Raw genomic sequence first — 17,559 nt, forward strand, 5'->3', positions numbered from 1 at the left:
CTCTTATAAAAAAAATCTGTCCAGGGGTTCCATTGGTGAGATATCCCTTTAGTTTGCAAGTTTTCCTGCAGCCTTGGGTTAGAAGGTTACTCACAGTAGACTAGTATACAACCCTGAACTACTTTAGAAATTGTGTTTCTGCATGATTGCAGAGGACCTAGTGGGGATTTGAACTGTTATGTGGAAACCTGGGAAACATGACACATGTACAAACTATTGTATTTTACTGTCAACTGTAAACCATTAATCCCCCAATAAGGAAATCTTAAAAAAGAAAAAGAAATTGTGTTTCTGAAGCATTCACCATTTTGACACTTCAATCTACCTCCAGGAACTGTGGGATGCAGAACTTTTGGCAGAAAACTATCTCAGACTTGGGTTCAACATCTCACTAAAGAAGGCACAAGTCAACTCGGTCACCAACATTCAGTGCAATAATTCTAACGTGATGTGGAGGCTTCCAGTTGCTGATCATGGTCAAAAGTTGATCTAGACTTTATTATTATTTTATTTTTAAATGTAAACCAGGGAATGAACCCAGGACCCTGAACATCATGTACCACTTAGTGTCATCCTTGACCCAACTGTTTCATTTTTGTCTTTTTTTTTTTTTTAGAGAGATAGAGAAGAGAGGAGAGGAGAAGGAGGAGAAGAAAAAGAGAAGGAGAGACAGACATAGAGATAAAAGATACTCTAGCACCACTCCGTCATCCCTGAAATTCCTCTAGTGGCACACACAGTGCTTCTTACGGTGGCCCTGGCCAGACCTGAGTCCAAGGCTTCATGGTATAATGGGTGGACTATCTCCCAAATCAAATCTAGACTTTAATAATCATTTTTTGGAGGAATTCAGTTTTCAAAAATAATTTATTCAAATATTTTATGCCAAAATAATTCTAAAAAGTAGTAACTTCTATTCACTGCCCCCAAGCAAATGTGCATTTAACTACATGAACACAACTATTACTTCATAGCATTTTTTATTATAGACTTTTTATCCACATGAATGTTAAAGAAACTACAACAGAGTTAAATACCATTTTTGATAACATGATTATATTCTTAATTACACTCAATATTAAACTGTAAAATATTTCCAGAGGAATACAATCTTCATTCATTCAGCAGGCAAAGTACCAGAGAGGAAGGGGCCACATGTTAAGTCTATCCAGTTTGCTACAAAAAGCAGATTTGTACAGCAGATGCCATCTTAGCTGTTGAAATGTATCACCCACTCCGAGGACAGGTCTTATGTTTCCTTTACACCAAGAATAAACTCTTCAAACGCAAAAGAAATCTTGTAGAACTGTTCTCTCCAAAGGTGCAGAACAGACAGCACTTGGTACCATCCTTGAATTTTCCACCATGGCTGGTTCTGGGTCCAGTTGGCTTTTAAAAATCACAAAGACTCAAACTTTGGTTCCACCCAAAGATGTGACAAGCACTGACTGCTCTGGTTAGCTCCCCCCTCCCCCCACTAATGAATGGCCACTATGGTCTATCTTACAGGGTTGTCCATTCAGCTTTGAGGTCACTTGTCCTTGGGTTCTCCTGAACCTGATTTTGTATTTGATTCCCAAGCCCTTTCAATCTGCAGTCTTTTGTGGGTCAGAGTGCTCAGTGGCAGGCTGTATCTTACAAGAGATCAAGAGTAAGTAGTTCTGTGCACCTGGGATAAAACAAAAAGTAGAGTGAAAATATCAGCACAATAGCACCAGAAAATTACAAAGTATTGAAAGTCATATTTAGCATATCTTTAATGAAAGACATTTTTTAGTGCAGTTTGGATAGACATTTTTGAACAGTGAGCAGAAAAGTAGCTTTATTTTTACATAGTTATGTGCTATCTTGTGTTACGTATTTAAAATCGAGTCAGATCAGAACTACTGAATCAGAGTATGCTGGTTTGCTATGTATTTTTTCTTAATTCAAGCAGTAAAGCTGTTTTGCTATATTCTAGAAACTATTTTGTTGAAGCAAATGTTAAGACAATCTGCTGTGATGCAGCAGATAACTCCAGGGCCCCATCAGCTTGGCTGGATGGTCCAGGTTATATCTACTTTTCTTGTCCTGGTGTGTTAACTGTATAATTGGAGGCTTTGTGATATAACATCAACACAGTCATTGAACGGGCTATTAACAGTATGTGTACTAAGCCAGGAGAGTGAAGTGTGGACTGTCAAATCAAATATCCTAGTTCAAATTCACTCATTAGAGTAAGATCACAGGTAACTTGCTCATTTCTCTGTATTTCAGTCTTCTTCATGATGTAAATAGTTAAGGCAGCAATATTTTCCTGAACAGCTTGCTTTAAAAGATTAAATATGGCGGGGCTGGGTGGGGGCCACCTACTTGAGTGCACATGTTAGTTACAATGTGCAAGGACCCAGGTTTGAGCCCCTGGTCCCCAAACAGGTTTTCATACTTGAGGCTCTAAGTTCCCAGGTTCAATCTCTGGCACCACTATAAAGCAGAGCTGAGAAATGTTCTAATGAAAAAAAAAGAAGTAAAAAAAGAAAGAAAGAAAGAGAGGAGGAAAGAAAGAAAGAAAGAAAGAAAGAAAGAAAGAAAGAAAGAAAGAAAGAAAGAAAGAAAGTAGAGAGGTTGAGAGTTGAAGAGATTTTGGTCAGATTTGGCTACCCACAACTTATAGATGACAACAAGACTCAAAGAGATGAAATTATGTGACTCAATATAACACAGGGAGTGGTGGGGATGAAGTTCAGCTGGTCAAGAGCAAGACTTGAATGTTTTGCACCAAAGCAGAAAACTCTGGTGAAGGAGAAGCGGGAACGGGATAGGGGGGTTTTGGGGTCCTGATACTTGATGGTGGAAAAAGACCAAAGTGGGGGTGAGAATGTTTTGCAGAGACCTATCATGGGAAGATGTTAACAACTATACTGTAAACAATTAAAAAAAAAACACAATAAAATGTAAAGCCAAACAAGCAAAAAGCCCCTTCGTATTTTAAGGCTTAGAGTTCAGTCCTTGGTACCACATATGAGTGGAGTGGTACTCTGGCCTTAAATAAATAAATACTTAAAAGTAAATTAAAATAGTCAAAAACATATAACACAGGAAGATAATGTCAGACTTCAAAACCATATTCCCTCAAAACTTTTTCCCAGTAGCTGGCAGAGTTAATGTTCAATTAATAATGATGATTTCCAATTTTGGTCAGTGGATTTCTGTGTAACTGTGAACAAGTCATTTCCCCCAATTTACTTTCTACTTATGTAAAATAATTGAGTTTTCCTTTGTGAAATACATAGATATTTCAACTAGGTATGTGGATGAAATTTCCATAGTGATAAAAGATGCTTGGGAAAAAATGTAAAGAAATAATTAAATTTGTGTTGATGTTATGCATTTTTTTATTTGGTGTACAAACTTGATGCAGATAACACTGGAGTATTTGGCAGGATTGGGTCAAAGGAACACCTAAATCCTGATGTTAAAAATGAAAGGACTATTTTAAGTTGTATACACACTTTAAAAAAGTTTTCAAAATCATTCCTAACATACTTGTAGCTTGAGATGAAGCAAAATACAGAGTAGTGTAGCTAATCAACTTTGGACTGATTAATTTATTGATTTAGTGTGGCTTCAGGAAATGAAATTAGGGCCTGGTACATGTGTGATACTATTGGGTAGTCTGATGCCCCCCCTTTTCTTTTTTCTTTAGAAAAAGAGAAAGTGAGAAAAACAGAGAAAAGAGAAACACTACAACACTGCTGACCACCTGTGGTGGTCTCTGTGTGCTATCTGTGGGACTCCCTAGTGGCTCTGGGGTTTAAACCCAGGACCTTGTCTCTGATAAGATCTACTAGTGAGCTATTTCCTGATTCTTGGGCTTATTTTAGAAGGTAGAGTGAAGATATATAAAATAAACATCCTTTTACACAGTTGGTAGCTAAACAAATAGAATTCATTGGGCCAAAGGGGAACTATGTTCAGGTTGAAGAAAGGTTTAGATAAACTCATGGCTAATGGAGCTTTAAGTCTTTACCAAGTAAAAGTAAAGAATATTCAATGTATATGCCTAAATTTTTGAGGTTGGCATTGTTAAGAACCACAGTTTAGTTTTTTAAATGAAATTACACAATTAGTATCTTGATCTGGGTGAACCTTTATTTTGACTCAACATAGATTTCTTAGTCCTAACATTGGACATAAGATGTGTAGCACAGTGAGATGTGGCAATACTTGCTGAGTTTATTAAGTGGATTGCCTGTGGTTTTGAAAAGCTTCCTCCTCTTAATAGTCATATTCGAATCCACTGAGTGGCAAGAACACAGCACACTACCTTAAGGGTCACTCTTGCATAAGACATTAATGCATCAGTCCCTAATTTGGAAACCTGTGGTCACTCAGCAAGACAGAATGTGTCTCTCTCCTTTGGTATAGTGAGTTTTATTTTGTAATCTCTCATGGGGTAATTCCTTGCAGGCCTGGCATGTTGAGAATCAAATACTGACTCTAACAATATGGTTGTGATTCTCTGCTTGGCTGATTTAGCTCAGCATTTAAGTAACCACTAATCTTCTGAAAACACCAGGGCCTACTTAGAGAAATCCCTGTTGTCTGCAAGGATGGAAACAAAATCAGCATGGAGGAAGCATTAGTTACTAGAACAAATCAATCTTTCCACCTAGCTGTGTGCTTTGTCACCATCAGAGACATGGTTTCTGGGCAGTAAGTTCTTATGTTGTAGGTGCAAGTGCAACCCATATCTGACAAGCAGGAAAGATGAATCAGGGAATTGGGAAGAACAGAAAAAGAGTTGTACTTTAGTTGATGAATGTACATTATGCTTCAAAGCATATCTTCTATGATTTGGAAGAGCATTCATTTGACACTTTAGAGACATTATACCTATGGGATTATCAGCACTAATTTGGATGGTTTTGCTTCAATTGTCCTCTGAATTAAGACTTACTGGAATCTACATGTTGTAAAATTATACATTTCACATTGCTACTGCTTCCCTGGTCAACTACGGTAAGAAATTGTCCAAAGTCAACCTCAGATTTAAGAGAAATGTTTGAATTTACAGAATACAGACAATTCACAGACCCAGTTATATATTACTTCATGGAGATAGAAACAGAATGTCTTATTCTGTGCATGTCTTTATTGTATAATCATTTGCTCACAGAAGACAGAAAATGCATACACTGGAGAAATTAGGCATTAGATTTAAAATCAAGAACTAGAATCTCTTCCTGTTTTTTGTAACATGGACATTAAACATCACACATCTCTTTTCTATACCTCAGTCTCATATGTATAAAATGAAGGGAAAACAGATGCATGACTGTTTTGCAGTGACTTTTGAAGTCCTGATGAAACATGACAAATTATCATTACTTTAGACAAATGATGAATAGATGGCAAGGAGTAGATTTGTCATCTGTGCAAGGCAGAAAAGACCTGTAATATGCAGAGGAGAGGCATGGAGGGAAGAAACAGAGCTGTAAGTCTACATTGTACAGAATTCCTTCTGCCAATAAGTTCTATTGAGTTAAAAATATATTCCAGAGAGGAGTGGGAGGAATCATTTTGATGGGAATGGACTGAATTGATGATTGACTGCAACCTCAGTAGGCCAATCACCACTATAAGTGCTGCATCTGAATTTCCCTTGATATAGCAATTTTAATTGTCAAGGTCATCTTAACATATTGCTACAGACACAACTATGTCTGAGGTTTTTGCATTCCTTCACTTTAACAATTATATATGCATTCTTTTCCAAAACAAAAAAAGTTGGTTTTGGAATGTTTTGGTATATTCTGAATACTATCAGTAGGTATTAATTCTCTTCTTTTTTTCAATCCAGAGTATCTGTCTTTTAAAAATCACTGCTGGGAGCCAGGTGGTGGTGCAGTGGGTTAACTGCACATGGCGGAAAGCACACAGACCAGCATCAGGGTCCCGGTTTGAGCCCCCGGCTCCCCACCTGCATGGGGGTTCGCTTTACAGGCAGTGAAGTAGGTCTGCAGGTGTCTATCTTTCTCTCCCCTTCTCTGTCTTCCCCTCCTCTCTCAATTCCCCTCTATCCTATCCAAGAACGATGACAGTAATAACAACAACAACAACAATAATAACAGCAACAATGATAAACAACAAGAGCAACAGAAGGGGAAAAAATGTTAAGTAAAAATAAATAAATAAATAAAAGTCACTGCCAGGAATATCAGCTTGAACTCAACTTCAGCTACAGAAAAATGTTATTGGTTTAAAGAAAAAAAAATTACTATTCCTAAGCCAGAACTTTTTTTTTTTTTGCTTCAAATTGTTCATTTCATCATTTATAAGCAACTCACTGAAAGTTGGACTTTGGGAAGACTTTTTGGTAGCAGAAAAGCGAGACTGTAGAGAATTTACTTAATTTTAGGAATTTCCCATGGAACTTATTACCACATTTTAAAAATTCATTAGGAAGACCCAGGCATATACATACTGGAGTTCATCGTAAATCATTATATCAATAGTAAGTGTAACTTAACCAATCTTGCTGAGCTGTTTCAAACTTATTAATAAGGAACATGACCAAAAAATAACAATTTAGAGAGTTAAGACATATCTCTTTCCTTGCATGAGCTTACCTTTTAGCTTTTGCTGAGGTGAGCGCCAAGCTTTTCTTTCCTGATCAAGCTGGCTGCATAAGGAATCTGTAAGATGAAAAGAAAGAAAGGAAGAAAGAAAACAAGTAAAACGATCCAGGTAAGTTAAATCTGAAAAAAAAGAGGTGCAATGGAGACCTATGCCTAATAATCTGATGGTGAATTGTTCCTCCCATGGAGAAAATGTCTCCAGCTCAGTAGTTTAGAACTTCTGAGGCATAATAGCCCTAAAGCCAGCTCAAAAGCAAATCAAAGTGAACAGATGAGCACATGCACTGTTGTTACAGGTAGTCTCTAAGATTCATGAGTTAATTTCACTTAAAGAATTTTAAATTCTTGGGGGCTGGGTGGTTGTGCAGTAGGTTAAGCGCACGTGGTGCAAAGTACAAGGACCGGTGGAAGGATCCTGCTTCAAGCCCCTGGCTTCCCATCTGCAGGGGGGGTGACTCACAAGCGGTGAAGCAGGTCTACATGTATCTATCTTTCTATCCCCCTGTCTTCCTCTCCTCTCTTGATTTCTCTCTGTCCTATCCAGCAGCAATAACAATAATAAGAACAACACGGGCAACAAGGGCAACAAAAATGGAAAAAAATGGCCTCCAGAAGCAGTGGATTTGTAGTGTAGGTACCTACCCCCTAGTGATAACCCTGGAGGCAAAAAAATTTTTTAAAATTCTTTTAGAGGCTAGGCAGTGATATACCTGATTATATGTTACAATGGGCAAGGATACAAGTTCAAGACCCTGGGTGCCACCTTCAGGGGGAAAAGCTTCACAAGTAGTGAAGCAGCATTGCACTCCTTTCTTTCTCTCTCTTTCTCCTTCCCTCTTGAGTTCTCTTTGTCTCTATCCAGTAAGTAATAAAAATAATTAAAACTTAAAAAAACATTTAAAATAATTTAATGTCTTTACAATTTAGATCTAATACTAATATTATTATTATGAATTTAGGTACAAAAACTAAGGTCACAGGACCAGAATGTGACCATAAATTAGTTCAATATAATCTTTAATTCAATTAACAATGGTACACATGCTATCATTATAAATCACAGTAAAATAAACTAACTGAACACAAACCATTACTATGGGTAATTTCTTAATGACTATGAAGAAACATCAGAAACAACTGCACTACATGGAAAAAAATGACCCTTGAGAATTATACCTGATTAAACCTAAAGTGCTTTTCAATGTCTCGGCTTTGAATTAAAGTTTACCACACTTGATACACAACTTTTCATTAGAAAATTCAAATGGCTGAAATTAGCTACTTGTATTATTTAGATTTGATTCTCTACTAACCCCAATTAAAATACCTTATCATTATACTATTTACCTTTATCATTACAAAGCTAAATTCAGGGCTTGAGAGATATGACTCAATTTTACATTTAAAGGAATTACTATTCAATTTTCTGAAATACAGATGTTATGTAAAAGCAGTGGGGAATAAATAAGTAAAATTGTTTTCATCCAATTAGGCAACCATTTTGGGGATACTGTTACATTCATTCCCCTACATTTCTAGTGTTTTTCTAGTTTACTCTCCTGGTTCACATCTCCTTAAATATGATATGATTAATGGGAAGAAGCTAGGAATTTGCAAGATACTAGTAGTGGAAGATTAGCTGGACCATTTGGTCATAATAACTGGTTAATTATATCAAATTGTTTTTAGGGAAAGACTAAAATAACCACCTCACTATTTTGGTATGTAGTCACAACATAAATGTATCTAACAGCTGCATATTTGATAAAGATATAGCTAACAACATTGAAATTAATGATACATACAGTACCACTGAAAGTTCAGAGTCTTAATCTCCTATTTCAGACGTGAACTGAAATCAACTAGATAGTTATAGCAAGAATAGCTACATAAGATTTACTCAGGTTAACTCTTCACTCTTGGTTATGATATACCTGCTATTAACAGAGACACTATCTGAATCTTGATTTTTCAAATATGATGTATGCTTTGCTATACCAAAAACACATAAATCACCTCTCTTTTTAGATTCATGATACAATAGAACATTGAACAGAAAAGTACTTCTAGGGTGACTTGTAGAAAGAACATAAACCTTGGGGTATGAAGAATCACACAATAGAATATACGTGTGCCTTTCTCCCACTTAGAATCCTCACATCAGGTTAGATGACACAAAGATTTATTGAGTCTCTGTCTGTGCCAAGAACTACGTGATAAACTACCATCACAATAGGCCCTCTCATAAAAGTCAGTAAGCTCATCCTATCCCCCCCAAAAAAAAAACAGTCTGAAGGACATAACTCTCAGATCTAAGTCAGAATACCACTGGCTTTTCTTTCTCCCCCTTCCTCCCAGAAACAACAATCTTAACACTTATTAAGATGGTAGGATGGAAAAAAAAAGATGGTAAGCTGGAAATAAAAAAGAAAAAGGACTCAGAAAAAAAAAATGGACATTTCCAAATAAGCACATTTGATTACCAGATGTTCAAACTATAATTTTACTTGGTGTGAAGAACTATTCCCTTAAACATTGACTGGGTGTTCATCTAATTAAAATGAAATTACTGATAAATAAAACCCAACAGAACTAAAGAAGAAAGTTGCAAGTCGGGGCTGGGTGGTGGTGCACCTGATTGAGTGCACATGTTACAATGCACAAGGACCCAGGTTCGAACCCCTAGTCCCCACCTGCAGGGAGAAAGCTTTATGAGTGGTGAAGCAGTTCTGCAGGTGTCTCTCTGTCTCTCTCTATCTCCTCCTTCCCTTTCAATTTCTGACTGTCTCTATACAATAAATAAATAAAGATAATAATTTTTAAAAGTTTCAAGCAAAAGATCATGTATTTTTTTGAATTTTTTATATTTTATTTATTTTCCTTTTTGTTGCCCTTGTTGTTTTTATCATTGTTGTGGTTTTTATTATTGTTGTTATTGATGTCATTGCCAGATAGGACAGAAAGAGATGGACATAGGAGGGGAAGACAGATAGGAGGACAGAAAGACACCTACAGACCTGCTTCACTGCTTGTGAAGTCACCCACCTACAGGTGGGCAGCCAGGGGCTTGAACTAGGATCCTTCTGCTGATTCTTGCTCTTTGTACCATGTGCGCTTAACCTGCTGTGCCCCTTGATCATGTATTTAAGTCAAGAATGATAAAGAATACACCAATGCAGACAGACTGGAAGAAGAGCTTACCAGGACAATATATCTTAGAATAATAGTTGGAAGTTTTCTTCTTTATGAAAGATTGAGTAATACCTCTTGTAATTGATAGCGCTTCAGATACTATGAAATGCAAAGAACTCAGCAAACACTCCTCACAGTTGAGAGTCCTGGATCCATAGACTCATATAACCTAATTAATATTACACAACTCTCATATAATAGAACTTATAAAAGCTTTCTTTTCATTTTGACCAGCTTGGAAATCACCAAGATTGGCATGGATAACGCCCTCACCCAAAGTTGTTATGTAACTTTTAAATTGCCTAGTTGGTTGTAACCTATCAAAAGTATTGGTGTATTACAAGTAAATAAATGCATAAATAAATATCTTCCTAGTTTATGATGAGAGATAATTAGTTTGAGCTTATACATTCAGGAGGACCAGTATCTCAGAAGGAGAAAGAAATGACTGTTAACTAAGAAACAAAGTTGATTGTCAAGATGCATGGCAATTTTCAGTCACAAAATTGCTACTATGATTGCATTATGACTTTCTTGGGCAGATGCCCTCACCAATGTGTCCCCAAGTCTCACCTCTCCAGAACTCTACCTCACTAGGGAAAGATAGAAATAGGCTGGGGGTATGGGTTGACCTGCTGGTGCCCATGTACAGTGGAGAAGCAATTACAGAAGCCAGAACTCCCATCTTCTGCACCCCAAAAAGAATTTTGGTTCATACTCCCAGAGGGATAAAGAATAGGGAAGTTGGGGCCAAGTGGTGGCACACCTGGTTAAGCACTCACATTACAGTATGTAAGGACCCAGGTTCAAGCCCCTGGTTCCCACTTGCTGAAGGAAAGCTTCATGACTGGGGCTACAGGTGTCTTTCTGTCTCTTTTCCTCTCTACCTCATCCCTCTCCTTTTAATTTCTCTTTGCCTCTATTTAATAAATAAACAAAATAAATAAAATATTTTTTAAAAAATAGGGAGGTTTCCAGTGGAAGGGATAGGACAGGGAACTCTGGTGGTGAGAACTATATGGAATTATACCCCCTTGCTATCTTACAATCTTGTTAATAATTATTAAATCACCAATAAATTAAAAAAAAGATGCATGACAATATGCCTAAAAACTGGGGAAAGACTTATTGTGGTCTACTTATGGTGAATCTTTTTTTCAAATATATGTATGAGAGAGAGGAAGAGGGGGGGGAGAGGGAGAGGGAGAGGGAGAGAGAGAGAGAGAGAATGAATATGAGAATGGACCACGGCATTCTCTGATACATGCAATAACAGAGACTGAACTCAGGACTTCATGCATGAGAAGCCAACACTATGCACTATGCCACCTCTCAGCTCACACACAAGCAACTGCCATGGCTGGAAGTTCAGGCCTATAGAAATTGTCTTTTGTTTGACATTTAAACACAAAACCCAAATCTTCCAGAGATTCTGGAATCTTTTGCTAATAATTTGGTACAAAACAGTACATATATTATCTATATCTATCTATCTATATAGATATAGATATTATCTGGGTTTTTTTTTTCTTTTTACCAGAGCACTGCTCAGCTCTGGCTTATGGTGGTGCAGAGGATTGAACCTGGGATTTCTGAGCCACAGGCATGAGAGTCCGTTTGCATAACCATTATGCTATCTACCCTTGTCCTATATTATCTATTTTTTAAGAGTATATAAATGATATTTTTGAAGGTCTCTGGGTTGAAAGGGTAGAAGTCTGGGAAAGTCCCCATTCTAATGAACACTGGAGAACAAAAACAAAACAAAAACAGACCATATTGGGCTGAGGGGATAAGCAAAAAGTCTTTCATGCCTGAGGCACCAAAGGACACAAATTCAATCCCCAGCAACACTGTAAGCCAGAGCTGAGCAGTGTCCTGGTACATGGTGTATTGCACCAAAGTGAAAGACTGGGGAAGAAAGGAAAGGAGAGAAAGATGGAGCAGTAATGGGGTCCTGGTGCAAGATAATAGAAAAGGATCTAAGTTGGGGGTGAGACTATTCTGCAGAAGCAGTAACTGCATGCCAACAACTGTGCTGTACACTCTTAACCCCTCAATAAAATGTTTAAAAAAGAGTGAAGAAAGAAAGAAAGAGAAAGAGAGACAGAAAGAAGCCCTCTCATTGAAGAGAGCTATACCTTTGTCAAAGAGTGAGCACCCTGGGAGTTGGGCGGTAATGCAGAAGGGTTAAGTACACATGGTGCAAAGCCTAAGGACCGGCATAAGGATCCTGGTTTGAGCCCCCAGCTCCCCACCTGCAGGGGAGTCGCTTCACAAGTGGTGAAGCAGGTCTGTAGGTGTCTATCTTTCTTTCCCCCTCTCTGCCTTCCCCTCCCCTCTCCATTTCTCTCTGTCCTATCTTACAACGATGACATCAATAACAACAGTAACTGAAACAACAATAAAAAACAAGGGCAACAAAAGGGAAATAAATAAATAAATATAAGAAAAAATTTTTAAAGAAGTGAGCATCCCTGTAGCAATAATAAAATATCTCTCCTTTCCTGCAAGGAAATACTTGACTCCCACCATCAGAAAGTTATAATCTCTCTCTCTCTCTCTCTCTCTCTCTGTGTGTGTTTACAAGCCCACAGTGAATGAAACTTTGGTGCTAAATCTCTTGATTGAACATGATTTTAACTGGGACTTTTAATGAAGACCTTGGAGAACTGTTCTCCCTGACTGGCTGTGACTGCAGAATTTTAGAAAAACAGCAGAGGGCACTTCAGGACTGGCACACTTTCACCATCTATACACACTTCTTGATATCAATCCAGCAAGGTCAAGGAATGTGTATTTGGGTCTGGTCATTTATCATGTGTTCTCCATAGCAGCTTCTGAATGACCTTCAAGAACTGACTGAAGAGCTGTATGTCTTCAATAAACTCACAGTTGTAGCTTTAACAAACATGTACTTGTTTAAGAATACGACTGCCAACTTAATAATAATAATAATAATAATAATAATAATAATAACAACAACAATAAAACTTATCAAGGTAAAATAATCTTAATGGTTTCAGCTCACGCTGTAAATTACATTCACCATTCCTTGGGAAAAGAAACTTTAATCAAACGGGTATACATTGAATAGCATCTTTAGAATCTCTAAAAAATTTAAATTGAGATATAAGGGAGTCAGATGTAGCACAATGGGTTAAGCGCAGGTGGTGCAAAGCACAGGTGGTGCAAAGTGCAAGGACTGGCTTAAGGATCCTGGTTCAAGTCCCCAGCTCCCCACCTGCAGGGGAGTCGCTTCACAGCAGGTGAAGCAGGACTGCAGGTATCTATCTTTCTCTCTCCCTCTCTGTCTTCCCCTCCTTTCTCAATTTCTCTCTGTCCTATCCAACAATGGCAGCAATAACAACAACAAAGATAAACAACAAGAGCAACAAAAGGGAAAAAATAGCCTCCAAGGTTATTGCTGAGCCCCAGCAATAACCTTGGAGGCAAAAAAAAAAGATATAATAGACATATAATATTAAATTACTTGCTTACCAATTACTGACCCTTAAGGGTGATGGATTTTGCTCTTAAATTTAGTATTTTTTTCATATGATCACAACTCACTCAATAATAAGGAAACTTACTCTTTACTATGCCCACTAACATTTTCACAAACTTTCTAAAATATGAAGCTTTGGTATTTGGTTTGTAGCAAAGGGGATATATCTATTTGTTTGTGTAAAAAAGTCTTAAAGGGTTTAATAACAAAAATATTTTAAGTATTTGGAAACTCAGGGGGAGGTGGAAGACTTTAGATAAACTGTGTTAAGTATTAAAGCTAATTTAAAGTTATTTTTAAAAAGTTAGCTTCTGGCCTATGCATAATTGTTAAATAAAGTGTATGTGCTTTAAGTATCACATTGAGATAAATATAACTTCATTTCTAAATGCACGAGTCAAATCATCTGACTCTACAGCCATCACAAGTTTGCATTTAACAAACTCAAGAAGGAAGCAATGATGTAGAAATTATAGTCAACAGAGAATCTAAAAATGCTAGAGCTACAAAATTCATAATTTTTCTTTCTGTGGCAATGATACCCAAGATGCTTTCAACACAATCTTTTGAATAAGAATGCTTTGTAACTGCATACGATAAATGCATTGTGGGCCTATGGGAATTGTTACAAAATCTGATGGTTTTAATATACTTGAATTCTCCATGATTGCAGGATAAGGTAGGTTGATGTTTCAAAATTTAGGGGTAAGTGCCTATTCTGTAGGCAAATGAGGATTCTGTAATGTATGCTCTATAAACTTTATAAAATAAAGTTGTTGTTTTTAGGGAGCAAAGCATGCAGCCATATTTATTGTTGAATTAGACTATTCAACTACAAATATTGAGAAAGTCAGTTACACCGATAACTAGCAACTTCTTGCTAACCTTTAGATGGGATTTTCCAAAGACATTTCTCTCCCAGGAACTTTAGAAAATACAATAATCTGAGTAAGAGACTAGAAGATTCTAGGAAAATATGAGTCTGCTGTCACAATGCTAAAACAAATAGTGTAATATGAACACCGGTGCTTCCTGCACGAAAACAGTTTCATTCTTGGAAGTACTATTACTTTTGAGAAGAAGCATGCCATTAATTTGATCACTCATACTGGACTGGCAGTCCATTCCCAGTTCATTATATAGCTATATCTTGCTACATACCTAGCAGGGAACCAGGTTAAATTTAAAACAGGGTCCTGTGAATGAGGAGCTGACATAGTGAATAACATGGGATGAGTATTGAATTCAAGCTTGCAGACCTTAACATTTACTGTTTTTTTTTTTTTTTTCTGCACAAATGCAGTGCAGAATCCTCCATGATTCACTAGTATGCCTTCCTTTGGTAGTTCTGGCAGTACAAAAGAACATTTGGGAAAAGTAGAACCAAGTCAGGGAAACTTGGAAAAGCATTAAGGGATTGTTTTAGAGTTGGATCAGAAGGATGCATAGGTGATTCATTCAACAAACATGTACTGTCAGTTATCTGAAGAAGGCTAGCATGACATTTTCTGGAGGTAGTGTACAAACACTCTGTATCTTCTAGTAGGGACATAAGGGAAGGTGGAGCAGCACATGGTGACAAATCATATCTGTTTCACCAATTCCCAAACCCTTAATTTATACTTGTCTTTGTAGATTACAGGGATTATATGGTAAATCCGCAGCTGGAGAGAAATTCTAGCTTCTCCCAACAAATTTAATTGTAAACAGGATTAATTTACTATCAAGAGGAATATTGTTAATGAAATTGTTGAGAAAAGTGAACATATAGCAGTCAAATATTTTGCAACATATTCGTCTACCAAATGTGTCAAAAGACAAGTGACATTTTTCTATCAACACTGCCTGCTTATTACAGGGATACAATACTATTCTCTCTTTTACTAAATATACTAAGTATCAAAAAATATTTTTAATTATGTAACTGGTATGTAACTGTAGACAGGCTAAATGATATCATTTACTTTTCTAATGTCTATTTTTCTATATTCAGTACTGCCCTGAAATTACAATTTCTTGGTTACATGTGTGGCAACTTTTGTTTTTAGTATCTGAAAATGATGTACTTACTGTTATGTATAATAGCAAGATCTTAACATTTTATCTCTGTCAACTTTCAATTCCATAATTAAAATTTTCTCTGAACAAAGAAGACACTAGTGTAAACACAGCAAGTGATTAGTAGTTCTTATCACCATGGTGTCAATATGGAAGGGTAGTAGATACATTTTTAAAACCTTTATGGGGATTTCTTGTCACTCAGAAACTCCTCCTGCTCCCCACTGGATTCAGGTATAGGCAAATCTAATACAAGGACATTTAAAGAGTCCTTTGAATGGAGAAAGACACAAAATACTACAAAGTTGCTTTAAACATGACTCTCAGCAGACTCCATTAACACAAGCACTAGTTTTTCCACGCATAGAGGAAACATGAATAACTATCTTCCTTAAATATCCTGACAGCCAAATACCTGATTTTTCTAGACAGAAGTGACAGTGCAAAGGTGCAGGCTTAATGGGAAAAGGACCAGGAAGAAGATGTCAAGCAACCCAAATTATAATAATCACGCTGTGACTATCACGAAGGATCAGTGCACGTCTACCCAGGTGATTAAACCTATTTTACAAATGTTGAGAGAGATTATATTCCCCACTGTACTTGGAAAATGAGAACACTTTGGAGACTGCTTTCAAAACACAAAAGAGCAATACCAGATGTAACTACAGGGGGGACAAAGGGTAAGGCATTTAAAAAAATAAAAAGGAAACAAGCCTCACTACATTTCTTTATCAGATACCTAACTTCTTGCCTCCCTGTTTCTCTATATGGAGATCTTAGTATCCATTTTTGGACATGATTAGGAAAATATAACATTTCATCTAGAAATACTCTGTTCCTTTTCATCATATTTTTCAAGTGAATTTAAATGATTAATTGTTGATGAGAGGGAATTAAAAGACTGTTGCCCCCCATTGAGCTTTCAACACATCACAAGTTTGCACAGTAGAAGACAATGAAATACCTCCAGTTTGCCCATGGAGGCAATTCACACATCTGTCTATCGACACATGGTAGGTAGTTACATTTCAAGGATACACACTGACACAGCTGTTTATCCCATGTCTAAGTAAATCTCTTGGTAATTAGTGTCTTAACCAGCTGAAGGGTAAGTGGACCAAAGGATTCCATAGCAAAAATATAGACTGTTTCACACATTATGGTTGTTTTATTTTAAAACAGAAATGCATCTTACAATTTGTAACTGCTGCACCATTTCTTCCCGGTAGGCTAGTTCCCTTTTCATCTGATCCTGAAAATTATCTGGTGGGAGAGGGCAATAGAGAAAAATTAATCACAGTATAAAACCTCATTTTAGTACATCTAGTAAAAATATTACTGACTATCCAATAGAAATCCACCCCCCTTTTGTTACTTCATCTTCCCAGACAATACTTTTAGCCCACCTGCATGTCAGCTATCAGGCAAAAATTACTAAAGTCATGCGCCCCTTGGAACGTACCAAAATAGATTTCCTAGCTTCTTCCTATACAAAGACCTCTAGTTTCATCTGCCCTCTTCTTACCTTTGGGTTCCTGATTATCAAACAGTTTATCCTGATTTATATTTTACTGTCTTTCAGCCATCAAGTTACTGACGCTACCATGATGTTATCCTGACTTCTCTGGACAGATGACCTCACCAATGTGTGCTGGAGCCTCACTTCCTCAGAGTCCTACCACACTAGAAGAAGACAGAAACAAGATGGGGGTCTGAATAGACCTGCCAACATCTATTTTCAGCAGAGAAGCAGTTACAGAAGCCAGGCCTTCCACCTTCTGCATCCCATAAAGAATTTTGTTCTATACTCGCAGAGGGATAAAGAGTAGGAAAGTTTATTTTTCTTAATATTCTTTCTATTATTTTATTTATTGGATAGGGACAGAGAAATCTGGAAGGAAGGAAGATAAAAGAGGGAGAGAGGAAGAGAGAGACACCTGAAGCCCTGTTTCACCACTTGTAAAGATTTCCCCTTATAGGTGGGAGCCGGGGATTTGAATCTGGATCCTTGCGTATTGTACATGTGCACTCAGCCACATGCATCACTGCTTGGCCTGAATAAGAAATTTTCTAATGGAGAGGATAAGACATGGAACTCTGGTGGTGGGAACTGTATGGAATTGTACCCCTGTTATCTTACAAGCTTGTTAATCATTATTAAACCACTAATTAAAAAAG

The 17,559-nt window shown here is 37.1% G+C and overlaps 1 protein-coding gene across 1 annotated transcript in view; it reads right to left on the bottom strand.

Moving 5' to 3' along the window:
* Nucleotides 1-474: 474 nt before the first annotated feature.
* SKOR2 (SKI family transcriptional corepressor 2) overlaps nt 475-17,559 on the bottom strand; it is a 51,044-nt gene continuing 33,959 nt past the window's right edge. Inside the window, exons 7-9 of the mRNA XM_060173832.1 lie at nt 16,577-16,644; nt 6,612-6,677; nt 475-1,669 (exon numbers count right to left, since the gene is read on the bottom strand). Of these exons, the coding sequence (XP_060029815.1) occupies nt 6,615-6,677; nt 16,577-16,644 (131 nt within the window). The 3' untranslated portion in view covers nt 475-1,669; nt 6,612-6,614. The remainder of the gene's footprint in view (nt 1,670-6,611; nt 6,678-16,576; nt 16,645-17,559) is intronic.

Source organism: Erinaceus europaeus, chromosome 15 (genome assembly GCF_950295315.1).
Source record: "Erinaceus europaeus chromosome 15, mEriEur2.1, whole genome shotgun sequence".
Classification (NCBI taxonomy): Eukaryota; Metazoa; Chordata; class Mammalia; order Eulipotyphla; family Erinaceidae; genus Erinaceus; species Erinaceus europaeus.